This window comes from Rhamphochromis sp. 'chilingali' (genome assembly GCF_963969265.1).
Source record: "Rhamphochromis sp. 'chilingali' genome assembly, chromosome: 14".
NCBI classification, from domain to species: Eukaryota; Metazoa; Chordata; class Actinopteri; order Cichliformes; family Cichlidae; genus Rhamphochromis; species Rhamphochromis sp. 'chilingali'.
Genome location: NC_137941.1, coordinates 5,738,960 through 5,765,329, shown reverse-complemented (window position 1 = coordinate 5,765,329; position 26,370 = coordinate 5,738,960). Strand labels below are relative to the sequence as shown.

At 39.6% G+C, this 26,370-nt stretch overlaps 1 protein-coding gene across 6 annotated transcripts in view; it reads right to left on the bottom strand.

Moving 5' to 3' along the window:
- Positions 1 to 26,370, bottom strand: part of gulp1a (GULP PTB domain containing engulfment adaptor 1a) — a 94,110-nt gene continuing 67,740 nt past the window's right edge. For 5 of the 6 annotated variants that reach the window (XM_080902427.1, XM_080902428.1, XM_080902429.1 and 2 more), the window contains 10 exons: positions 15,848 to 15,909; positions 11,583 to 11,654; positions 6,118 to 6,216; positions 5,861 to 5,998; positions 5,551 to 5,667; positions 4,092 to 4,178; positions 3,111 to 3,341; positions 2,758 to 2,896; positions 2,566 to 2,660; positions 1 to 765 (listed from right to left, as the gene is read on the bottom strand). In XM_080902427.1, the coding sequence (XP_080758553.1) occupies positions 694 to 765; positions 2,566 to 2,660; positions 2,758 to 2,896; positions 3,111 to 3,341; positions 4,092 to 4,178; positions 5,551 to 5,667; positions 5,861 to 5,998; positions 6,118 to 6,216; positions 11,583 to 11,654; positions 15,848 to 15,909 (1,112 nt within the window). In that variant the 3' untranslated portion in view covers positions 1 to 693. The remainder of the gene's footprint in view (positions 766 to 2,565; positions 2,661 to 2,757; positions 2,897 to 3,110; positions 3,342 to 4,091; positions 4,179 to 5,550; positions 5,668 to 5,860; positions 5,999 to 6,117; positions 6,217 to 11,582; positions 11,655 to 15,847; positions 15,910 to 26,370) is intronic. The other variant, XM_080902432.1, reaches the window with a different exon arrangement.

The following is a 26,370-nucleotide window of genomic DNA, read 5'->3' as shown; positions in this document are numbered from 1 at the left end:
TAGTAGGATTTTCTTTAATATCTGTAACAGCAAAGTCAATTCAACCAAAAGTGAAATAACAGGAATAGAACTGGCTGGACAGAGATAAAAGAGCAGAAAATGAAAGGTAAACACCGAAATGGCAACTCAATCTGGTCAAAATCTGAACAGAACAAAGGACAAAGAGCGGAAAGGTCACTGAAGTAAAAAAACAAAAGAAAATATCAGGCTGGATTAATCGACTACATAACGTATGAATTAATGTGGAGTAAAATATGCGATGTTAAAAGCTCAAAGGTTTTGTCACAATATAGATTCCATTTATTTTTCTTGCCAGCTTGTGTTTGGCATACAAACAGGAATGTGTTGACAATACAGAATTCAAACGGTGCATACACACATATGAAAATTCTGCCACAGAGTGTACCATTGAACATATCCACTATTTACAACTGTCTCCTCCTGTGCAAGCAAAGGTACTCAAAACTAACACCTCCATACGCATTTTTTGTCTTTTTTTTATTACAAAAATAGCTCTTTACTATAATGGATCTGAGTTTACCTTGAAATATCGAAAACCAATCTAAATGCAAATGCATATAAACCTCAAGATGAAAACTGTGACATCTTGACTCGACCGTGGAGTGGATTTTGGCACTTCTTCTTCATACAAACGGGTTGAAAGTGCACCTCGAAGGGTTCATCTTCTCAGCATCAGCAGCGACTGTCTAGCGGGTCCAGAGAGAAGACGGTGCCCTCTAAGGTTAGTCCCATTTTGAACCCCTCCTGGAAGACATGAAGCCACACAGGGCCGCTTTTATAGACACTCAGGCCCGCTGGAAAAACCTCAGAGGCAAAGACAAGCTAAACGCTACTGACACCGCATCATGCTGGGTCATGCATTTTAGACAAGATCAGAAACGGCAAGGCATGAATCCTAATAGGAAAACTCAATTACAGCAGATCAAAGTAAGTCGAGCTTATTTTGCAAATGAGGCCGTCATGCACCCCCAACATTGTTTATGTGCAAAACAAATATTTTCAAGCTTAAGCAGTGCGTATTTGTTCTTGTTAATCAAAAAGACACAGAGTAAGTCATGAAGAAAGCTGAGCTAATGAAGCTGCCACAGATGCACTGGCAGCGTCGGTGCAGTCTGCAAATGTGAGCGCGTGCAGCTGCATTCAGAGCGTGCAAGACGAAAACACAACAGCACAAGCAGAGGGTAAAGGACTACGAACCATCTCTGCCGCTACGAGTGAGAGAGGGAAAGAGATACGTTCAGCTGTTAGTCATTAAGAAGAGAAAGAACAGGAAGGAGAGAAACATCAGAGCAACGCTGCCTCCTACTGGCGACACGCTGCCAAAGCTCAACAGGTGTTTAACAAACTGAACCTTGGATGTCGCAGTTTTGAAGTCACAACTTTTTAAAGCAAATGTTGTCATTTTCAGGCGGTTTTTACAGATTCATGTGAACATGGTGTAACTACACTGATAACTGTGTGACAGCACGAAAACAGAAGCTGCAGCAGCTTTTCAAACCCTTTTTTCCCATGTCCTGCTATTGCAAACAGAAAAAAAGCACCGCTACAAATCCACTTAATTAGTCTCATCTGTTAACAAGGCTGCGAGGTGTGTTTCTAATAATTACCAATTACAGGACAGGAAGCCCTGCGAATAAATACCACCGACTAAAGGAAACTATTTCAGGATCACTTTTGTAGTTTGTTAGGAAATGATGGATCCAATTAATTCCACTTCTGCACTCACTGACCTTTAACAAGAACGTGCATTTGTCTGTTAACACAAATCAGTTACAGTGGGTGTAAGATAAATTCACACACTTAACAAAAAAAAGTTATCTTATACATGAGATCATATATTCAAATCCCGATTTATCGCTTTGGATTAAATGACTGAACACAAGCTCCTTTAGCTCTCTCAGTTTTTGGCAATCCCCACAAAGGTTTGAGACGCAGTCTGAAAGCAAAAGTTTATTTCTAATAAGCACCATTGTTTTTTTTTTTATATTACAGATCTGACTACAATATTAATTTATGGCTCCATCCCAACCACAACAACAATTGCTTGAACTCGCTCTGCTGTAATATCACGACATTTTCATGCAGGCAGGAAAACAGAGTGATACACTAAACACTTTTAATTAACACACTCTTTTATGAACACATTAGTGTTTCTGTGTCTTCTGATTAAAATGAATAAAGGAGCTACTGTTACCCATTGATGAGTCACTAAACCTTTCCTCATTAGATAATTCCACACAAATTGTTTCTATTGCTACTGCATTTTTCTACTCAAACATTATTTATTGTAATAAAGTGTGTACTGTATGGTGGAACTGATGTGGAGGCAATTACCGCGGTGTGCACTGCGGTTAGACAACTGGAGTCTGTTACTAGGTTCAGCTAAGGCGTCGCTTGTGATGCGCAAAGCCTTTATTTACGAAAGCAAGGGGAAAATCTTTAATCTTCAAAGTAATGGTTGTGATAATAAAAAGAAGAAAACAGTTTCACAGTTTAAGCAGCCTGCCTGCAATTCTTCTGAAAGAGACACAGTGATGAGCTCACCTGCATCTCATCCAGCTTTGACTGGATGTCTGGAGGGAAATCAGCTGCCCCGCAGGTGAACGGATCAAACGGCTCTGCACCAAACAAATCTTTACCTACATGCACAGAGCAGATCAACACTGTAATGATCAAGGAGGCACATCGAGGGGGGAGGGGTTAAAACACCGAAATGCAAATAAGTTTTTCACTTACTTATATCTGGTGGCAATGTGGTGGGTGGAGGGGGTGGGCAGCCGTTGCTGGCTGGTGTGGGCACCAGTGGTGTCACAGGGGAGAAGGGAACCATGTCAAAAATGTCTGTCGACTGCGGCTTCATTGAGATACTCCCCGCCTGCATACAAAGTAATGGTTGAGCCACCGGCAGAGACCTGTAAGTTCACCCATGCACAAACTACACAGCTATTTTTCTCTCTTTTTTTTTTTTGCATCAAAGCAAGGGAAGAAGAAGAAGACGAAGCACAAGCACCACACAGACAAAGGCAGGAGATAACAAGGCTCCAGGGACAGAGAGACAGCACAGAAAAAGAGAAGCGGAGGGTGTTTACGCGAGGCCGCGGGATGCTGCAGCCCTCATTGGGTTTAGGAGGGAGGAGAGCGGGTTTGGCAGGCGGAGGAGTTAGTAGCCCGGTGGACAGGTTGGACTCCGGTGAGCTCATAGGAGTGAGAGTGACAGAGGAGATTTCCAGACAGGAGAGCGACTTGATGCTGTGGCACCAGAAGAGAGAGGACGGCCTCTGCAGCATGTATGCTTCATTAGCTGCGTTTATGTGCAGCGGCTGAGAAAAAGATCGCAGACAGGAAATGACCAGAAAGAGAGAGACAGAGACAATATTATTCAGTGTTGTAGAATAGGGGAGCTGTGGGTAATTGCATTCTCAGGAGGCTGTCACAAGTGCTGGCATTTGCCCCAATTAGATGCTGAATGTATCGCATTCCTCATCAGACCAATCAGGTGTGTAATTGCTTTGCTTCAGATACAGACCCCTGCTGCCTGCCTCCAGATAGGCCTGGTCATTCCAAACCGGAGTCGTGCATTTAATCGCACAAACACAATCAGCAAAGCCAGCTGTCCTTAAAAGTACTTTTAAAACTCAACAGTTTAAATTTAAGTTTAAATCAGGAATCTTTTAGAATTAAACGACGGTTTAGGTTGTGCACTTCTGGCTCATTCAGAATGCTTGAATCACAGATTATGTTATTAAAGAGTGCTATTACATTAGTCAGCTGTTTCGTACATAATGAAAGTCTTTGAATTAAACATCTCAAAAGGAACAAAAGCAGTTTTGTACAACTCAACAATTCAGCTGATTCTAGTGGCGTTGCTTTGTCTGGTATAACAGACACTTCAGGTAGTTTTAGATGGATATTGCAGATATTGGATATTGTAATGCAGTCACTCTATTGTTCCCCGTGGCTACAGTAACTGCTGTTGAAAAGGACAGAAATCAAAGTCTAAGGTCTCATTTTCTTCTGTAAAATCTACTTTTCTAAACTGAAGTTTGGCATGCTACGCAGTTTGTTCTTACTGAAGGTACGTGTGCTATCATCAGCTGTTTTTCAAGCTCTTGCAGTTGTTTCTTTAGTTCAGAGTTTTCCGTTTCCAGTTCTTGAATCTGCAAAAGATACAAACAGAATCAGGACACAGGGCAGCAGCAGAGTGCAGAAAAATATTTGATGTCAAAGTGCAATTTGTGTAATTTGCTTATGATACAGAGTCACGTTCGAACTGCTCACATGTCTTTTTTTTAACAGAATTCGACACAAATGACAAAACACTGTACTTTAGCACACTGCTAAAAACTAACTATTATTAAGTAATTAAGCTGTCGCGTCAACAATGAGATACTGATATTCAACAAATCTTTCCTGAGACTTTGCTGAAATATTGAGATTATAATAATCAAGAAAAACCTATGACGTCTGTGAACTCATCAGACAAGTTGATAAGTAACCAACTCCACACAGCTTTAAGCCACAAAGGTATAGGATAGCAATGGCTAGTTAGCAAGCTAACTTCAGTGCATATCAACAAAATACACAGAAATCTGCCATGATGTCATAACTAAAATTATCGAGAAAATATGCAAAAATGAAAGTTAATTATAAACACCTTTAAAACAGCCAACAAAAACACTAGTTTAGTTGTTTCCTGTAAGGTTACATAGTGTTTAACAAATGTTACTCAAATGGGAACCCTGAAAACCATACATTTCACACCTGAGCCTCAAGTCTCGCAGCCCGGTATCAAACGACTCAGGGACCGGTACCGGTCCGAGGCCCGGAGGTTGGGGACCGCTGTATTAGAACACACATGCTGCTTTGCTGAGTATTACCAGCAGGGGGCAGCAGAAGTGATTTTGGGATTAAATCAAAATAAACGGTAGATCCTTGCCAAGCTCTGCTCAATAGCTATTTCTGGACCTTTGCTTCTATCACAAGGTCTTTATCAGCAGATGTTTATTCATGCTGAACAATTTGAACTCAATAATCACTAAACTTTTAACATGGCTCTGTGTCTGCATGTCTGTGTACATGTTCATAAACTGCTGAGTTGGCTGTACTGTTTAACACACTTGAATACACGTCTGCTTAACCACCGTCCTCCAACTGAGGTTAAAGTACACGTGAGGCTGGTGTTTAGCTAAAACATCACGTCCCCAATTTGATCAAATTTATATGAATATCTGAACAAATCCAATTTTAAACACTTCCCATGGGACGGCTCCGTGTTTTCAGCTGGGCGTACAATAATTTGATTACAGGCTGGCTCTGTTACAACAGAAGTCTGCGTCATTAATATTCATTAACAGTTTTTTTCCTTTTATCAGCACAGCTTAATCGTCCACACTGGATGATTTAAGACAATCAATAGAAACAAGCTCCGCATTAATTAATAAAAACATCAATGCATCTGCACGGTGGTACACGCTGTCAGAGTGTGTGTGTGTGAGCGAACGAGCTCCGTGAGCTGGATGTGAGACGCACTCGTTTCTGCAGGGTTCCAATCTGTTTCCTGGTTTCCACGTCTTTGCCTCCAGACTCCAAGAACTTCTTGTAGGCCAAATCAAAGGCTTGGCCGATAGTTAAAGTTATCTCTTCTGCCTGAAGCACATAGGAAACAAAGACTGGCTCAAACACTAAATAAATGTGAGTACAGCTGTAGTTTTCACTTAAGCTGATCGTGAAAGGTTAACTGTGAGATGTCAAAATACCTTATTTTTCAGCAATCTGACTCATGTATTTCACATTTGTATCCAAGGAAACAAGCAAGCTTGTTGAAGCGGCAGAGACTTACACATTTTTCACTGTCAAAGACGTAGCAGAGGTGTTTGTTGGACTCTGAGTCTTTGCAGATAAAAGTAAATATCCTTTTATCGGTTTTGTCATCTGCGCAGAAGGATATTCTGTGTAACTGACAGTTATGCTGCACATCCTGGGGGGAAAATAAAGCATTTATTATTTACTCTGCATACGAGAGATGACTTCACAGTGTTTATTTTCCGTATAATCACAGTTGTCATATACAGTTGCCTATATCCTTTCTGGACTCACTTTTGTCTTGGGATCTAGTATCTTCACGCCATAAATGGAGATCTGAAGTTCCACTTTCGGGATCTTCTGTCCCTCCGACTTTTTGATGTGCCTCTGAAACTGCAAGAGGAAAAATTAGTATGATAAAAGTGCAATTAGCATATAAGAAAGTATGCCACATGACACACAAATACAGCTACAGTAAAAGCATGGTAAGACATTTTTACCATATCCTGGATTTCTGCATTTAAAGCTGCAACCAGCTCAAAAATTTAGATACGATGAATGTGTTGGCACTGTTTGTCATATTTCTGCTCAAAGTACAAACGTAAACACTTGTTCTGTTTTGTTCTCTAAGTATATCTGAGACCACATTTCACTTTAGCTGCTAAATATTAAAGCAAGAGCTATTGACATTAGCGAGGTGTCTTATGCTGGTGGCATGACAGATGCAGTTGTAAGGAAAGGACATGCCATGTTTGCTAAGAGTCTGAATCAAAGAGTAAAGCCAAACCAAAGATTTCAGAGATGTAACATTTAGTAGAGCTGAGATGATTATACTTTGAGTACAATTCCCTTTACAGTACACATTGTCATTTGAGGCACTGTTCATGTAAAGATTATGATTATTGCTGCTTTAAAAAGAAAGAAAAAACAGCAGTAAAACTGAATGCTGTTCTCATCAGTGTAGACACAAACCTCTGTGCAGCATATTATCTTTAAATGCTAATTAGACTTGATCGAGGGAAATGCAATCATTAAAGTTTGCTGTTTTACAGAAGAAATTAAAAGTGTGAACCATGTAGTGGGTCCATCTTTGTTCTCTGCCAAAAAACTGTTTAAGTCTTTCTTCATTTTGTTGCCAAGTGTTATAAATACAAAGTGAACTTGGCAGCGAGTTGAGGACAACAACCAATGAAATTAAACGGGAGTGTATGCTGTCAGTTGAGAAGACATGCAAAGAAGCTGATAATATGACAACTCCTTTTTTTTTATCTCAAGATAGAGTACAGAGCACAAGATTCTGACACTTGTTTGTCGGGAGAATCTGACCAATCCAAAATCTACAAACTGCAACAGCATTAAAACCATTGACAGGTGAATGACACTGATGGCCTTGTTACAATGGCACCTGTCAAGGTGTGGGATATATTAGACAGAAAGTTAACTGTCATGTCTTGAAGCTGACATGTTGGACACAGAAAATGGCTGTAACAGAAACACAGCGACTTTACCAGAAGCCAGTTGTGAGGGCTATGTGTGGGTTATGGCGCCTTAGGCTCACTGATGCATGCGGAGAATAAAGGCTGACCCGTGTGGTCTAACATCAACTCCAAATTTCTAAAACCTTAATATGGATGTGATAGAGAGGCACTGAGGCACAATGTGCATCCCAGCTTACAGAGTACATCAACTGTATATAAAAGATGGATATTGACATCAGCTGCTGGTTAGTCCAAATGTGAAGCTATGAGCTGAATGGAAACATTGAAACCAAATGTGAGGAGGAAGGTGAGGATCTGACTAAGAAACAAGAAGACAAAGCACGCTCAAGCTTTTCAATGATAACAAAGCAACAGCGTACTTTATCTCACTTCTTTGATTCTAATGGGGAACATATTTTATAAAATGAACAACACTCTGTAATTAGGACTTAAAGCCATCTTATCAGGAAGGTTTTTGCTGAGGTCACAGAAGCTGAAAGCTGGTTTCCCTTATGTGGACCTGTGAAAAACTAAATACAACCCCATGATTCAGTAGCTTACAGAATTACCTTTAGCAACGATAGCTTGACGTAATCACTCTCCGTATGTATTTATCAGTCTCTCAGATCATTGTGGAGGAATATTGGTCTACACTTCTGCCAAAACGCCTTGAATAGATTGTATTTGATTAGCATCACCTGGCTGCTACCTGTCCTCTGAATTCCTATGGAAGTAAAAATGTTGGAATGCTCAAAAGTGAACAAATAAGGCTTTTGTGTCTGCTGCTTTCCAATCATCTTCTTGCCTGCCTTCTTTGAGCCTGGTGGATGGTTTAAATCTGTCCTCTCTGTAATTCTTCCTTTCAGACTCCTTTGTGCATCCTACTTCCTCCCCATCTCCACCTCAGACACCTGAGCCAAAGCTCTATTCAAGCGAGCTATTCTACACTCTGGTCTAGACACTGTCCTAAATCCTTTTACTGCAGGGATTCAGTCCTGCCACGATGGGTTATCGGAGACTAATCGCCAAATATATTAATTTCTCCATCTCAATAAATCATGTTCGATGTTTTTCAAGTGATCTCTCTTCATTGATATGCACAGTTGAGGCACTTCTGCATGACTTTCACTTTTTAGACCCAAAATTACACCCAACCTTTTTATATGGCTGCATATGAAGCTGTGCAGCTTCAGACCAGCTGAGTGTGTCAAAGCTGACTTCTGTGCAGCACTCAAAGAACATACATGAGCTTTAGAGTGAGAGCATGGACCAATAACACAATGAACTAGTCAGGGAAGGATGTTTCATCTTTTACATTTTGTGCATTTGTGATTTTTTTACAAGAGGCAAAGAGGGCAACTTGGTGTAATGCTGAGAACTCTTGGGTCCAGGCATTCATATGCATGGTATTTTGCCATGTACCACCCACCTAAACACTAGTCACACTGATCCCTGCTGGATGTGGTATTCCCTGACAGAAGTGGCCTCTTTTAGCAGAATAATGCACCTGCCACAGTGCTAAAACTTTTCAGGCATGGATTGAGGGAACTGAACAAAGAGTTCAAGGTGTTTACTTGGCCTCAATTCCCCAGATCTCTATCCAATTCAGCATCTGTCCTTCGCTGGGTCAGGGCTCTTTTGGGGGCACAAGACAGACCTAAACAATCTCAGGCAGCCGGCTTAAGTGTTGGCATGGATCAGTTAGCAGACGAAATCATAAAGACAGGAGCTAAAAGAAGATGCTACCCCACAAATTGGATCACATCATCATCACAAAATCAGTCTGAGATTACACCAAGAGATGGAAGCAACTGAGACCTAAAGCACTTTAAAAAAGTCAGCATTCTTTTCAAAAGCATCCTCACTTTACTTTCACTGCCTTCAGCGGTTACACAGTTGTGAAATTAGAGATACATGTTCGCTAAGTATCTGCTCCTGCCACAAAAATGGATAAAAGAAAGTAATCAGAAGCTTTACCATTTGCCTCCATTAAGAGTTCTTTTATATAGCCTCTAACACTAAAGCAGTAAATTGATGTTTATATAATTTAATACATTTACATTTCAAAGCCTGCAGACACAAACATGACCAGACACGGAGAGAGTGAGAGGACAATAAATGTGTGTTTCATGGAGATGCTTCTTGCTTGAGCAAAACCAAAGGTCATTTATATATACTAAGTGATAGAAGAGTATATTATTTGACCTAAACCATGGAGATGTGCCTTTGAGGCTGTCTCTGAAGTTGCAACATTTTTTTTTCTCTGCACATGATCTCAGGAAGCACAGCTAATGTCGTCCCGACTGCCAGCGTATCTGGGAGCGTAACCATGGAGCCTTGGTCAAAAGCAGATCAAATGCAATGTAACAATAGAGGTACGGGTTTGGAAAAACAAGTCTCCCCCTCCAAGTGGCCTCAGAGATTCAGGTCTTGGCAGGAGAAGACGGGGGGGAGGCCAGCATGCAGCGAGTGCAGCCGCATTACCAAGAAGCCGTGACAAAGAGAGCTGCCCAGGTTTCAGGCTGTTCCCATGCTTAAAGGTTTGATTAGATGTCTGTAAGCTTGAGGAGTATGTGTCTGGAGAGTAACCCAGGTTAAGTGCAATTTTGTGGGCAGGTTTAATGAAACTTTGTGTACTAAACACAAAGGAAGCCCTAAATTACAAATGAGGCTGTTTGTCAAAGTGACTCATCGAGCACTTTCTTAAACGGTTGTTTAGCAACTTATACTACCTCTACGACTTTGACCACTTCTACCTTAATTAAAGAAAACAAATATGGGCTCTGACAGGGTCAAATATAATAGAACTTAACATTTTTACAAAAGTTAAACACTTCAGCTTAAAGTGAGTCCTCAATAAATAAGTTTGTTTTGTTTTCCAAAGCAAGGCTAATTTATGTGTCTTAGGCACAGATGTAACATGAATGCTTAATGAGAAAGCTCTTAAAAGAAAACCAACAAAAACAAATTTATTCCCTCAGTTCCTCCACGCTTCTCCATCTATTTTAGTGTCTTTCAGCTCATTGTTTTGGTTTTGATTTGGAATCACCTGCATAGCACCAGTGCCAAAAAGATATAGTGGTACCAGATCTTCAACTCGTTTAATTCGTTCCCCAATAAAGACAACTGTACCCCTAACGATGACTTTTCACATGTCAGGATTTATCAGTAAAGATGTGGCTTGATGACCATTAGCATAGTTTCCTGTTTTTCCCAAGGGTAGCTTCATCGACAGAGACCACCCTCACTAATTTCTGGTCCACACCCGATCGTTTTGTTTGATACGCCGGCCTAAAATATGACAGCATCTGCTCAGTTCAGAAAATATCTTCAAGGGTTACTCCTGGTAGGCTTTTAAGCAGTAGACAGTTAACACTGCACTTCTGACCACCTTACAAATTCATGTTAATTACTCTGTCTGGCCTCCAAAGCTCCTGAGGGGAAAGTCTGCCTCTTAAAAGCTTCTCTGTGTTCAGAAGAATTCTAATGCCAGCCTCAGACTGCATGATCGGTTTCTCTGTGATGACAGTCACTCTGTTGGATTAGGATTTCACACAGTCATGAAATCTTACTCTTTCTGACTAATACCTATGACATACTACAGGTTCCTTCCTCATCGGCCATGTAAGGAAAAAAAGCTGGCTTTCAGCCTTGCAAAGTACCGATATCATTCCTGTTACGCTTTGTCATGTTTACAGCTGCACACAGCTGGTAGAGCGTGCTGTGCTCATACTGGTCAACATCACAGACGTCACAAAACCATAATGCTTTCAGACCAAGTCCATTATGAAAAAACACCCAAGATAAAGCAATCAACTGCTGTCCATGATGGACATTTTCATTCCTAACGCCACGCCCTGCATTGTCTGTACTGGGCCGCTATTGGGCCAGTATCATACAGCCTGGATCTGGTATAATTGTGCATGCCTTGCCCTTTAATGCAGGGCAGGGAGTCTTTTACTATTACAGCTATGGTGATTTAATGATTTATTTCAGGCTAGAACCTGAAACAGCAGCTTTTATTCCTGATGAGTATTTCCTGTAACTAAACTTTACATCTACGCTGAGAAAGGGGGGCTGAACGAACTAATGTGCTTATCCAGCAGTTCTACACAGCTTAGGAGCTGAAAAACTCCAAGGGCACCTTGGTGCTGGCAGATGAGGGAGGGGGGCACTTGCCACTCACTCCCACCTCCCCTGCTCTGAGCCCCTTGTCCAATCTGGTCACTCAAGAATGCTCTGCTGTCCTTTAGGCTACAGCTATCTGGAGACTAGCTTTACCTTGAGCTTTCTGACTGCATCCTTTACAACTTCTGTGCCTTTCGGAGCTTCAACCTCTGTGTTTCCAAGGAACTGAAAAGAGAACAAAAAGACGCACACAGTAAAACAAAAGGTGTAAACAAGTATTTAATTACATAGCCCAATACAAAGAAGATGATGAAGAATACTTCTAAAATTCAAAAAGCAGGTGAGGTGTCAGTGTGTGTATTAATAATATTTAATAATGTGTCAAATCAATTTATGACCTCTCTGATTTGCTTCATTCACTGTGCTCAAATTCATCCTGTTATTTTCTTCTTCATGGTAGGTCTGTCACAGTGAGTCTGTGATAGGTCAACGTAGTCAGGGTTTAAAGCACCGACATGTTTTAATAAAAATACCAATATCTGGCACCAGTGCATCATATTCTGTGCTCCTAAAGGAAATGCTACAGTGTACTTTGGTATTCTGGCCTACGGACATTGGCCAAAAACTAGGTAAACAAATGAATCCATAAAGGATGAGTTGGATCTTTTATCAAACTGTAGGAAAGAGGCTTTCTCAGAGTTTAAAATCTGTGGAGCTTCACGTTTAAGTCACTAAAATCTCCAATTTGTCACTCTGACTTCAAATAAATGTAGATGACCTTTCACATCCTGAAGGCATTAGTATATATTCTTCTTCATCATCTTGCATTTCCTGTATTGCAAAAAGTTATAAAAGTGTCTTTTACACATGAGGATTGGATGAACACACACCAACACACACAGACGCACACGAGCAGCACTTCTGCTGTTCACCAACAGATGGAGCCGTTAACCTTTGAGCCTGAACATCGTGCGCCCCATCTGGCAGCAACAGTTGTAATTGTTGCAGTCACACAGGTTGCTTCGCTGCTTCCTGAGCTTAATGTGTGGAGCCTGTTCCAATATCAGACTTCAAAAACACTGGTGTCAGAGCCTTCAAGGCTGGCACAAACAAAATAACAATGTCTCCCATTGGAAGCTGAAAGCAGCTCCGGCAGTTTGACTGTCTCTGTGACACATTAAAATCTTTGTGATGCAGGCAATGACTTGGCTGTGCTAATACCCATAAAAATTTGGAGTGCGCACTGCCAGCTGCCGTGGCTGTAATAACAAGAGGTGAAATACAGAATTTATTTGTATTTTTTTTAATCTTGCACATGTCTGACAGCACTATAAAAGAACCCTTCCGTCAAAAATCAAATCAATTAATATAGCTTCTCCATCCAAAACGTGTCTGTGTAACTCTTTGGTGGCTGAGAGCCTCTGACGTCTTTCTAAATGCAGTAAGACAGGTGAACTAACACCAGACTGCAAGTTATCAATAGAGCCAGAAGACAGATTGAGGCTTCAGAGCAAAGTGTCAGCATTCTGCATCGGTGTGACAAATGTACTCTCCACACTTATGCTCATCTCTGGGAGTGCTGCTGACAGATGCCCAGAATAGAGTGGAGTAACACTTGTTCCTGACCAGTGCATTCTGGGCTGCGACTGGGGAGGTCTCACAAGGCAAACAGAGCTCGGAGGCTCATCCATCAACTGGTGCACGCAGCTGAAAACGAACCGGCCCTACCTCTCGTTGCCCGCAGAAAGAACTCACATTTTCAACTGCAGACACACACGTGTCAGCCTTGTGGCAGGTCTCAAGTGTTCACTCAGATGACACAACATAGAGCTCAGTTCCAACTCACCATCCATCCGGTGTTCACTCCTCCAAGCTGAAAGTTCTCAGATTTTTTTTTTTTCTTATACACCTTCAGAAAGGGCAGGATCTGTGTTGTCCATAATTTAAGTGACTTGTGAATGTGACATGATTACTGATGAAAGACATGGCAAATCTAGCAGCTCACCTCTCAACATCCTCTTTCCTCTTTGAGCCCACAGGTCAATCACACTGAAGCTGCTCATAAAAAGCACCGTTAGAATTTGTATAACTGTCCGATCGGATCAAAGAACTGGCAGACCACCGAAATCAAAGCTCACTTCAGTCTCAGCAGTCGTCACTGCGTAAGAAGTTAAAGGTAATACATTTTAAAAACAGTGGACTTAGTTCTTAGCTGGGAAGTTGCTGCTGTGATTTACTGATGACAGCATAACGATTTAGCATGAATATAAAACTGCAGATCTGTTGTGATTGGTGTGGATGTAAAGATACTGCTGCAAATATCAGCGAGGGAGACTTCCTGTGTTACCTGTTCTACAATTGTTCTTAAAATTGAACTCAAACATGATCAATTAAAGTAATTTGATATAGATATTTTATTCCTCTTAGGAATACGTTTAGTAAATTACAAAAGAAGAAAACTCATCAGCGACAATCCACTTTGATAATAAATGAATCATTTCAGTCATTTTTCTAGCACAGATGGAAATAACTTTCAAATCTCTTTCCAGCTTCTTTTAATTTGCTTGTTTTACCAAAGGAACGATCACTTAATTGCGATTTCAGTGAACAAAAAACATGAAGTCCATCTTCTGTGTATTCCCAATTCAGTCTTTACCCGAAGGATCTTAAACCGTAAAACAGATGAACACGCTTGAATCAGCCATCAGTCACCAGTTTTAGTTCCAATTAGCTTATTATCACCTGCACGCAATACTAAAGTTATTTTTCAGCCTACATTTACACCAGGGGCATCACGGTGGGTGATGTATTGTTGCCAGAGATAAAGTTTAGGGGAGTGGCTACTTTGATTGGCAGGTGTTCTGAAAAGGAGCTGCAGTTTGTCGCTGTCTGCTAGGTCGCATTTAACAATATAAGATATTAGATCATGTTTGTGATGCCGTTTCAAAACATTTATAGTTATTTTTGTCTACTGTGTGGTGTAGTTCCTCCAAGAAATTCAGATTTTATTGAGTCAAATTCTAGTATTTTCTTGTTATATCACAGTTAGGATTTGATCTCAGGTTCAGTTCATGAAAGTTTTGAAGTGCCGTCAAATCGAAATGATTGAAGTTATCAAAGATTTTACGTCTTTGTCAACGTTTGAAAATAAAGAAAAAGGGTTCATTTTCATGAGGCTAAAAGAGAGCTCTCTCTCTCTGCTCTAACTATCTGGCACATTGTTCAGTGAACTGCTAACTGAGCTTATTTTTACAGTACTGAGTGCTTGAAACCTGGGAGATCATGCCAAGCACATTCCCAGCACCCCCCCCCCCAATTCCTTCACTGATGAGTCCTTTACTCAGATCTCAGCAAATTTAACCAGACGGGGATCTCATCACTCAAAGCAATACAGCGAGTATAGGAACTGACAATGTGCTTTGATTTTAGAGATGTGCCTTCTGCCGGCTTCCTTTGCTTCTTTGCTGCATGCAGGAAGGGAGCTTCAGCAGTTTGCAGGGATATTTTGGAGGCAGTCTTGGAGCTCCACCTCCGTTCCAGCATCGCATTTGTGAAGCACAAGAATGTAGGCCGACAGATTTTGTGCCTCATAGGAGGAAAACTCTGTCGAAATGAAGCAGAAAACCAGCTTGACAGGGGAGTCCTCCCCAAGGGACACAGTCCCTCCTTCCAGGGGTGTTTGCTGGATATTTGAAAAACACCTTTTTTCCCCCCAGTGTTTTATAGCAGATCCTGATTCCAGGCAAGCCTGAGAGCCATTTCATTACAAGTTAGTCCTGCATCAGATCCAAAGTTCTTACCTATTTTGACGTGTGCATGTGCCACTTTACTTAAATCCCCCTCTGTTCACACACTCATTAAAAATAAACAAATCAAGAAGGCTAAAAGACAGAGTCTCCTTCAAATTAAACTTTGATGAGGAAGATTTCCTTCCCCGCATCACAGCACCAAGAGACAACAGCTGCTATGAGAGACGAATACAACGGTATCAATTTTTTGACAGTACTTGAGGTGTGTGGGCAGGGAATTAATTTAAACACCATTAAAAATCCAAATTATTGTTACATTGAGGAGAGGTGCTGAGGTTTATCAGCCGTCTCTGTCAGGAATTTTTATGCAGCCTCAACCTAAAACAATGCATCTATGGGCAGTGAAGCTCATTTGCTGGACAATACCAGAGAGTGCAATGAAAGGCCTGGTGCTTATCAGGGGAACTGCATTGTGGGACACACAGACAGAGAGATTTAACAGGCATGACTGGAGGGAATAAACACAGACAAAGGTGGGAGCCACAAAAGAACAGACTTCTTTTTCAACTTGCAATAAAAGTGTCGCAGTTCTTCGCTGTTTCATTATTTTGCAGTCGCCCTGCTCTGACAGAGTTCATTAAAATGTAGCAGGCAAAGAGAGATACCTACCTTGGCATTGTAGGCTATGTAATGCTTGGCCAAAGCTTCTGGGGTGTGCATCCATGATTTATCTGAAATGATACAGACAGCTGACTCAGTATGACAGACTTAATCACCCAAGTTAATACAGTACAGGTACAATTAGCCACATGCATTCAGTGGTTAAATGTGAGGCAGTGAGTAGAAGAAATTAGCTGAACCTTTTAAAGAGGAAAAATGGAGAAAATTGGCTCATTCTGCGAGACGCAGTGCTTCTTTCCCATATATTCACACCTGGAAGCTTCACATCACAAGTACAGTTCACCGCCACACATGTGAGGGTCTAGCAGCATCACTGGAGCACCCTTTTAGGGGCATACCAATGAAAGCTAGGCAAGGGAAAATGCTGATTTTAATTTCACACCTCAAGTTATCCAACATGAAAGGTAATTGGACCTGTGACTTACTGGTCTAAATCCCGCTTCTCAAACTGTGTGTGCTTTGACTGAACGCAGCAAATTTCAGAGGCCGTGCACTGTATTCAATAAAAATGCAAATGCATGGAAGGAAACTGAGCCCGATGTGCTCTAGGTGGAGCAAATTAGAGGGGAGATGCATCTTTGCAAGTGGACAATGTTTCCATATCACATAAGTATGCGTGCCCTGTTACTCCACTTCAAAATATCAAAAAACAAGATAGAGAAGGTAAGGAGTGGAGGACCTAACGGAGCAGACACAGTGAGAGTGCATTTTACCAGTTAGCTACAGTTATCCAAGCAGACTATATAGAAAACCAGTCAGATTCTTTGTGTTGCTGTCACCTGAGTCGTCGCTAGGAAAAAGTATGTATTCCAAATGTGGACAGCCAGTAAGATGTTTTTGGAGGTTACTTGTCTCCAGAAGCAAGCAAACTAAAAGTGAAGTAGCAATTAAACTTTAAAAAGTGCGACGAAAACTAGAAATGAAGAACTTCAAAGTAAAAGCTGATTTTTTCTTTAAGTGTTGGTAAGGCAAAGTTTTTACTTTGAAGGCAAGCAGTGTCTGTTACACATTTATTTAAATACAGCTCAGAAGTCAAAATAGCAACAGTTTACAGACAAGTCGGTGTCTTTCATACAAACAACAGGCGACCACAGAAGTCTGCTTGTATCCACAGAGATCACAAGGAGGTTTTTGGTGCAGCACCAGCATTTTACTTACGCTACATGTCTGAGTTTACTTGCTACTCATGTTAAGCAAACTGAGCAAACTGGGTAGCTTGGCTGCCCTCTGTTCAAACACTTATTTGTGTTTTTAGTTTATTAAGTTTGGTGGTTTGGGTACATGTCAGAGTGTGGTAGTAGATTACATCTCTGGTCTCATCATTTGCGAATGTTGTTAGCTAGGTGAACTCGTAACTTGTGTGGTGTTTAGCCACATTAGTTACAATCAGTACAAGGGCGTCTCTCTTCAGTTGTAGGTGGTTACCTGTTTGTTTGATTGCTTCAATTCCTGATAGCTCATTTTGTACATCAGAGACCAAATTAGAGTTAGAAAGACAATAAAATTTGGTATAATTTGGGGTCCACATGCCACTGCATGCAGTGTTTGGTTTCTCAGTAAGATCCACTCTTCACTGTGATACCCAGTTTAAACACAGCAACCCGGTGACCGTCAAAATATTTAAGCTGAGGCCTGACAAGCTGTATGCGCTGGCTGATTGCATATTCTATCAAACACCTATGGGTTTACATAGCCTGGAAATAAACTGTGAAATTCACACAAAATAAATAAATTTGCCTTCCATACTCCTTAAAGCATCTAATTTAATAATCCTGCATTTACCATAACATAATTTTAACCGTTTTTTAGACATGTGGCAGCTTTTGAAACATCAGTAAATCCTTAAATAAATAATATTTGTTTACATAGAGCATGGAGTATTTTGTCTGTGGTGCTTTGATGAAAAGTGACCAATAGGGTGGTCTGCTAATTTGTTCAGTATTGTCTTCGTTCTCTATTTGCAGAGCTAATCAAATGTGAAACTACACACAAATGGAACCATTTATTTTCAAATGGGTCCATCAGATAAAGGATTGCATAAAGTAATATCTTTTGCTAGCATTGGTTAAACTAAATTAGAACTTTAAAACACCATCTCTCTCAGCTGAAACACTACTCCAATGCCACTGCCAATCAAAAGATAATCTGTGTTTAATCACTTGAGTTTTAGCACCGGTGTATTTGTTTGTTGGGCAAATCATCCCACAGTGCCTATAGTTAGTGATTTACAATTTGCCCTGGAGACAGTCTTTGAAGATTTACACCAACACAAAGTGAGCGGTGGTTCAGAGATCATTACAGGTCACTGATGACACAATCCAAAGCACCCACTATGCCATTTTCAGCATTTCTTAATCACCCACTGATTAAGGATTCTTTTCGCTTTTCATTTCCACATTCATAAACGGCTTATCGCCTCGTTAATGAATCTTGGGACAAAAGATGCATGACTGTGACCTTGGGGCCACTTGGCTCCTGTAGGTTGATTGCGTTAATCAAGACTTTGCAAGGTGCAAACGATGTGATGTCAACTTTACTGCGTCCTCTGCACAGGTACGCTAATTACTTTGTTTACATTCATGTGCTGGCTAAGTGGCTTGATGAATTTAAAGTCTGTTCTAATTAGTGTTAATGTGGTACACCGCATTTGTTTAATTGTGACTGCTTAGGGTTGCTAACCTACAATATTATTCTCAAAGAAACTTTGGCAAAAGAGTATGTAATATGTAATGACGAAATGCTTGGAAGATTTTTTGAGATTATACGTTTTAATTATAATAATTTATTTAGCAATTGTTTAAATTCACAGATTTAATGTGATGGATATTTACCTGCCAAAAACAAATACAAACTATTGTGAATGCGTAATATTTGACCATATGCTGTTAAAACTCAAACTAAATGGATGCAATACATTTAAAATAATCTGGGTTAACACGACTGACTATTTTTACAGCTGTAAGGCAAACTGTGTTGACTTGTTTGAGTAATTTTTGATGGGGAAATATGAATCACATTAACTTTATTAAATTGTTTATTTTAAAATAAGTGCCCGTACTGTGTTTTCTATCCAAATGAATAGAAAACACAATACTGTGCAGAAGTCTTGAGCTACCCATCATTATCGGTACCAAGGAGGTTATCTTTTTGTAGGGTTTGCATGTCATTCAGTCATTCTGTCTGTTAACACGATAGTTCAAAAAGTTTTTAATAATTCTAAAATATCTGCTAGGTGTGCAGAGTGGGGTTATATTAACATCCATTAAAATTAGGCTTCCATCCACTGAGTTCTTCAAGGTCACCTTAATGATATATTGGTCAAAAGTTGACAAAAAAACCTTAGCACTAGACCGTAACTATAAGTGTGGTGCTTATTGTCAACATATATAGAAAGTGGTGTATAAGGATTTATAATATCCCGTCATATCTGACCTCTGACCTCTCCTTCAGTGTCAACAGACACATCTACAGGTCAAAGTGATATTAATGCCATATAGCAGAATTTAAAACTGTTTCTTACTGCCAGTGCCTGTATTGAAATCTCATCTGCATGTAGTAAGTGATATATGGGGATTTGAAATATCACATTACCTTGGACCTTTGACCTCTTCATCAAGGTCAAATGAGGTCAAATGAGGTCAAATTGTCATAAATGGCTTTTATCTTCAAAACAGTGATTAAAATTAGTCTGTCTATGTTTGTATTAAGGAAATGATACTGGTGTATGGGCATCCAAATATCATGTTACATTTGACCTCTGACCTCACTTTCACATTCAAGTTGACCCCAAAATGTTTTCTTTCTTCAGTTGTCAAGAGAAAGAGAATGAGCTTGTTAGTTAGAAATATACTGTAGTATATTATTATATATCAAGCTCAAGTTATTAATGTCCTGGTATTTACAAAAAACTAATTTTATTTAAAAAAAAATGAAAAGAAAAATTAAAAACAATGAATGCTACAAATGTAATATAATCCACATAGATAAAAAAAAAAGAAATACTAAAATAATTTAAACTAATAGCTCCAATTTACGCCAAATAAATTACTTTTATTACTGCATTTTGCAGTTATTTTTTGCTGCACTACTAGTATGTTTGAAAAAAATACAATATACAGAAAAGAAGTAAATACTGGACAAAGAACAAGATTTGCACAATCTGACTGCTTCTTGTGTCCTCCTGTTTTGCTTCAGAGGAGCCAAAATTTCCTGTCATTTTTTGAGGTTTCACACCGTCTCATTCTGTTCTTACCTTATGCTGTACTGCCGCACATATATCCCATTTCCATGCAAAAGTTAAAGAAGTGATGGGTGGCTTGAAACTTTTCACAGTCCTGTACATGTAACTGAAATACAGGATCTTAAGAATTTAGACTAAAAAAGTTGATTTTATGCCTCTGCAATTCATTTTGATGGCAAACATGCCCACAGCCTTACAGCTAAACAACACTAACACATCAGTGTGGTGGTTTGTTTACAGTCTCCAGCACTGCACTGTGAACTTTTCTCTACTTAAACTGTATTCCTTCCAGGTTTACTTAACAGCTGTGCAATGAGATTAAACCTGCTTACACCTTGCAATGGCCTCCTCTAAAGCACAATCAATTTCCTAGTGGGAAGCTTGAATGAAAACTGACATAGGAATGAGGCGCCTCCTCCCTACTTTTACAGCAAACTCTAAATTGCAAGGAGGAGTCAAGAGAAAGGATGGAAGAGATGCTGTGCGGGCTGACACAGCCACATGGCGGGTAGGCTGGCATTATTTTAAGGTGTCAGCACACACTGCTCTGATGAAAGGAGAGGGGGGAGGGTGATGCTTTTTGTCTCTCTTTGCTGTTTAAAAATGGCAGCTATGTGAGCATGACAAAAACTGGCCACAGTGATGTGTACAGTTGAAATAACTGTTGGGGCGTGAGGAACAGTCGGGGAATCTGAAGGTCAACTTTGTGTGGATGAACTGTCAAGTGTTGGGTGGAGATGAGGGAAAATTTAAGGGCTGACAGCCGGAAAAGTGTCGCTGCTCCTCTGTCTCACAGTGTAATGTACTTTGGAGCGACAGGTTTTGTTGCATAAAGGTCACAAGTCCTTCATGCATGTTACACTGCAGCTCCAACCATTATTAACAAGAGCTGTCTTCACATATCTTTCGCATCATAGAATGATCTCCTTCAAAAACAATGCCTATTTTATACTTATTCCTGAGAATATGAGCCTGGGGATTTATTTTATAAATACATATGGACAGTTAGGGCCATGTCCGTAATAGGTCCTTGAAATTCTGCTGCTGTACACAACCCCAGTGGCTTTTACATGAAACTATTAAAATCTGAATGAAGTGCAGACCTTCAATTTTAATTCAACAGGTTTAATAAAAGGTACTGCGTTAACTGTTTAGGGATAATAGACATTATTATACATACTGTCCCATTTTCAGAGGCTCAAAGTTAACTGGCCAATTGATTGCAAAGCAACTTTGTGGCCAGGTGATGCATGTTTCAACTGACAAGTTGAGGGGGAAAAAAAAAGTCTAAAGTTGATTTCAAAATGTTGAAATTGGTGGCCGTTGATTGGAAATCTCAAGACGAGGTACAAATAGGTGTCAGTCTATTCATGCATAGGCTGAAAAAAAACTAAATTAACATATCAGAGAGACAGCAAAAAAACTCAGGATTGACCAAACAGTTTCCTTCATTCTTAAAAACAAGGAATGAGCCGGCTCGAAGGACCACAGAAAATATGTAAAGTGCATGGTGAGATGTCTTTATGGAAGGAAATATAAAGGTTTACAACAAGGTGCAAACACCACTGGTTACACTCAAGAACAGGAAGGCCAGATTAGACTCGACTTTAGCAGAAAAGCTCTACAGGAGTCTCGACTTCAAACACTGATTTGAAACATACCACATTATTTGTCAAACATGGCAGAGGCAATATTACAGGATGGGCATGTATGACTGCCAGTGAAACCTGGTGAGAATCTGGTGTTCAGCGGCGACAGGATGAATTCAGCTACACTCTCTGCTCACATTCACACAAATGCTGCATAACTGATTAGATGGTACTTCACAATAAGAATGGATAATGACCGAAAGCAAAGTACAATCCAAGAGAAGAAATGGCATATTCTTCAATGACCAAGTCCAGATCATACTATTCAGTTACGACAAAACTGAAGTGAAACCTTTTGAAGTAAAGCTTGAAATAACAAAAATGTAGACTGCATCACATCTTGATGGTTGGATTTAAAATCCAATGTGGCATTGTATCGCACAAGTAAGCATGCTGGTTGAAAAGGAGAAAAAAGAAAGAAGCTTTAAGTTCTAAGTATAATGAATTACTGTAAACAACTTCACCCAAAAGTGATCCACTATTGTTCCAGAATACTGCTTTATTTTCGAAAACTGCCTCTTGTTGAAAATCAATCGGCAAGCTGGTGAACTTGCAGCAGAAATACCGCCCATGAATGCCTGCTCTAATTACACAGAGTAGACAGATATAAATGGTTTAATCGTTGGACTAGAGTAAAAACAAAAGAAATAAACAACGTTTGCTTCTGGCTAAAAGTAAAATTTCACACTGAAACAATACAAAGAAGCAGCTTTGGAGAAGTGATGGTCCTCCACTGCAGGTTTCACTAATAATGATGAAGAAAAGAACAAAGAAAACAAAAGAAAAACAACCGAACACGAGATTGCCTGATAAACATTTTAATGTGGTGCACTGGAAGGAAACGAGACCAACACCCTTGTTGTCCAGCAGTTTCATCTAATACACCATTATCAAAAAAATCTCTTATCCACAAGCAAATAGTTGTATTTTACGATTTCTCACAGCTTCTTCATCTCAAGCTCTACTTTTAAAAAGTTCTTCATGTCAACAGTGTGAAGAAAAAAAATACTGCATTTACTTTATCAACTTTAAACTACACTGACTGAAATCCATGGATATGTTGCAAATAAAAATGCACCAGATACAATACAAGTACCTGTGGATTAAAATGACCAGATAATGCGTTCACTATTCCTTCAATTCTTCTTAAATTTTAGGTTTTGCATTTACTTCTTATGTTCTCTTTGCATTTGGGCATTATTCATTTCATGCAATCTTGTTTGCTTCTGTATTTTATTTTATTTTTTTCTTTATTAAGTAATACAGAAATAAATACATTAATAGATGTGTACTTAGTGAAAAAAAAAAAAGCAAATTTGAAAAGCACAGAAATTGTATTTTGCAATTTGCTGTTCAGTTCCTAGATCTATTTTTAAGATCTTTAATGTTGTATTTATGTATCAAGTGATTTAAATAGTGTGTCATTAAATTAAATCCAGGCTTTGTCTCTTGTTTTTCTGTGTAGAACTTTGCAAATATTGGCATTACAGCATAGAACATAAAAATAAATTCCTCCTATTAATAATATAATACAATGACTGTACTAAACCGGGAAAGACGCCGACGTCAGCTAGACCTTGAATTGGATAAGGGGTTTAAAAAAAACGGGTTGATGGGTGGATGGATGGATGTCTGTTACTACTAAAGCTAATTAGAAAAATAATGAAATGCTTAAGTCAAAAATTGCATGAAGTACTCTGGTCACAGAGAAACTGCCTAATATTCCTTGTCCTTGCCTTGTCGAGCTTGAGTGCCATGCTGTAAGTGCACTTTTTTTTTTTTTTTTTTTAATACGGCCACAAGACGAGTGCAGGCAATAGACTAATTCACTGCAGTGCTCAATCAATGACACACAATGAATGTGCTGGCTATGCACAGTTCTCCATCAAGCAGAAGACAACTTCAAATGGGCTCCAAGCAGACCTAAACCACAATTCTACTGCAGACTTGTGGGAGAGTGTTACGCTGAGATAAAGACTTGGAGAGTTTAAACTGTACTTCTCAAAAAGAAGTACAGTTTAGAATGTGGTGAGCTACATAAATGAAGTAAAACTGTTGCAATCACATGGGGACAGTAATTCTTCTGAGAAGAAATCTCTTGAGGTTTCGCCTTCATCATATACAGTACATTTGGGGAAATGGACAAAAATGTCACAACTGCCCTGCAATTTAATTCAAGTCAGTACCAACAACACTGCAATACAGTGCCTCAGAAATGAAAGCTCTCTGCAAGTACAAACTGAACATTACAAGGTTCACTGTGGTTTCATTATTGCAGAGCTACTGTACTGAAGTTAATTATGTTCTACAAATGCTTATGATTTTGTGTCAAGCTCCTGTAAATTATTGTAATACGACTCCTCCATTCTGCCAAAAAACTATGGGAACTGAATTTAAAATGAAGAGAAAACTGCAAATATTGACTGTAGGAAGAAAGCCCAGGCTCATTCAGAGCTAATGCAGATTTTAAGGCCAAAAAAGGAAACGCTTAAGGATCATGCAAATGGCCGTGCGGCTTTACAAAATAACACTGACAGAGCAGATGTTAAGGCAAGGACAATACAGCCTCTCCTCTCACACTGCAGTGTTCTCTCAGGACAAGGTAATCAGACATGCATGAATTAAACGGTTACTACTTATTTGTGCTCCGATCATATCGCAAACCAATAATGATGGCTTGTGTAATAGTTAGAGGGATCATTTCAGGAATGAACATCACTTGGACTGGTAATTATTTAGTCCAGCCATTCAGCTGTGATGGCCACAGCAAAATTAAAAAGCCCATCCATCCATATCTAATTTTCTATGTGGGTGCTTTCAGTTAAATATAATCATAATGGTGGATAAGGAAACATCTGACCATTTTTATAGCAACAATAAGAACAAATAGAACGCATGCACAATCCTCTTCTCATTAACTTTAGTTTATTATATGTTAGAGGATTCAGCAACTCTCTGTAGCCATGTAGATATTGCAATAAAAGTCGTATTGCAGTTGGAATGATTGAGAACCCTCATTAACCAGCTGAGCTTCTGCAGAAATTTTGTTAAAGGTACTTTTGTGTAAAGCATTTCAAAGCCCTCATTTTAAAATGTTCAAAACCTTCTAAAATGAACTAAACCTTTCAACAGAGACCATAGCTTTTCCCCCGTGTTGTGATGCCTGTGTGTTGTGTTGCAGAGATATCAAGTGAAGTTGAAAGTGGTCCGCGCTGTCACAGGACAGTGCAGCAAATCGGTGCACTGTCCAACGCTCCGAGTCCAACAACGGTTTTCAAGCTTGTGTTACTTCACCATTTACACAGAATTTCTTTTTTTTTTATATATATATTTAATACAGAAATATTAGATTAGTTAGGAGTCATCTTTCAAAGTAGCATTGTAAAATTATTTCAAACATACAGATTGTAATGCTCATTAGGTTGGATCTAATGAGCTTAGCTACACTACTACTTTTTAGCAAAACACTCTTTCTGGTAAAAAATGCTTCTCAGGCACAAAGTGTCCCTTGATTTTGGTGTCATGAAGCATCGGATTACAGAAAAACTTAGCACGTATTACTGCTTTAAGTACTCTGTCACATTTAAACACAGTGGCTAAATGTCATTTTGTATTGTGCAGGGTTCATGTCTAGGGGACGTTTTAACCCAGAAAAACCAATGATATTTTCTTAAATGATGTAACTGCACCACCAATCGTTCTAGCTCCCAAAAGCAGTATGTCTCTTTTTTAAAAAGCACCACTTATCTCTTGGCCAGTCCATCAGGACACCTTTTGCCAGCAGGATTGGACAAAGCAACAATATTTGATGACAGGGTAAGAACATGTTCCGCATTAGAACCACAGAATAAACACACTGCCTTACATTTTTTTTTAAAGAAACCTATTGCTTTTATTTGATTAAAAATAATAAAAATTAGGGCTGGGCCATATCATACCATTCATGGTAATACCGGTATAATGTTAGGCAATGATAAGAAATGAAATATCGCAATAGAACATGGGTAAAACATTCATGCACCATGCCTTTGTTTTCATACGCACATGGCAGAAAAGGCATGGCGGCGACGGAAAATTAGAAGGGCGAAAGCGGATTGTTGAATGACAGATGAACCAGAATTGGTTCATCAATTGGTGCAACTTCAGTGGTGTGGAACTGGTGTGGCTTTCGTCCGACAGATACACACCAAAGCACAATTTATGGTAGAGCATGCAAGCGGGCCGTCGTTATTACCATGTTTTTTGGAAAATAAGTCGCTCTTAAAATCCTTGGATTTCTGACCAAACCAATTTTATGTGGTACACGGCGCTCGAAAATCTGTCAAATGTTTTAGTACGACTTTGCTAAGCTACGAAGCCGCACTGCTTGATGGGTTGTCGGAGCATTACGGCTATCGTAGGCAGGAGACTCAGAGTGATACATACTGTGCTTCAACATAATACCATATTGTGTGTGTATAACCTCTTTTTAAGTTTTGTGGATATTATACATGGTTATGCTGAGGATATGTCGGCCAATTTCCACTGGAAATGCCTTTTGGTTAAACTGTCAGTAAGGAATTTGCATTTGCACTGTTAATTTTTAGATAACTTTAATGCACATAAAAAACAGCTGCTTGTTT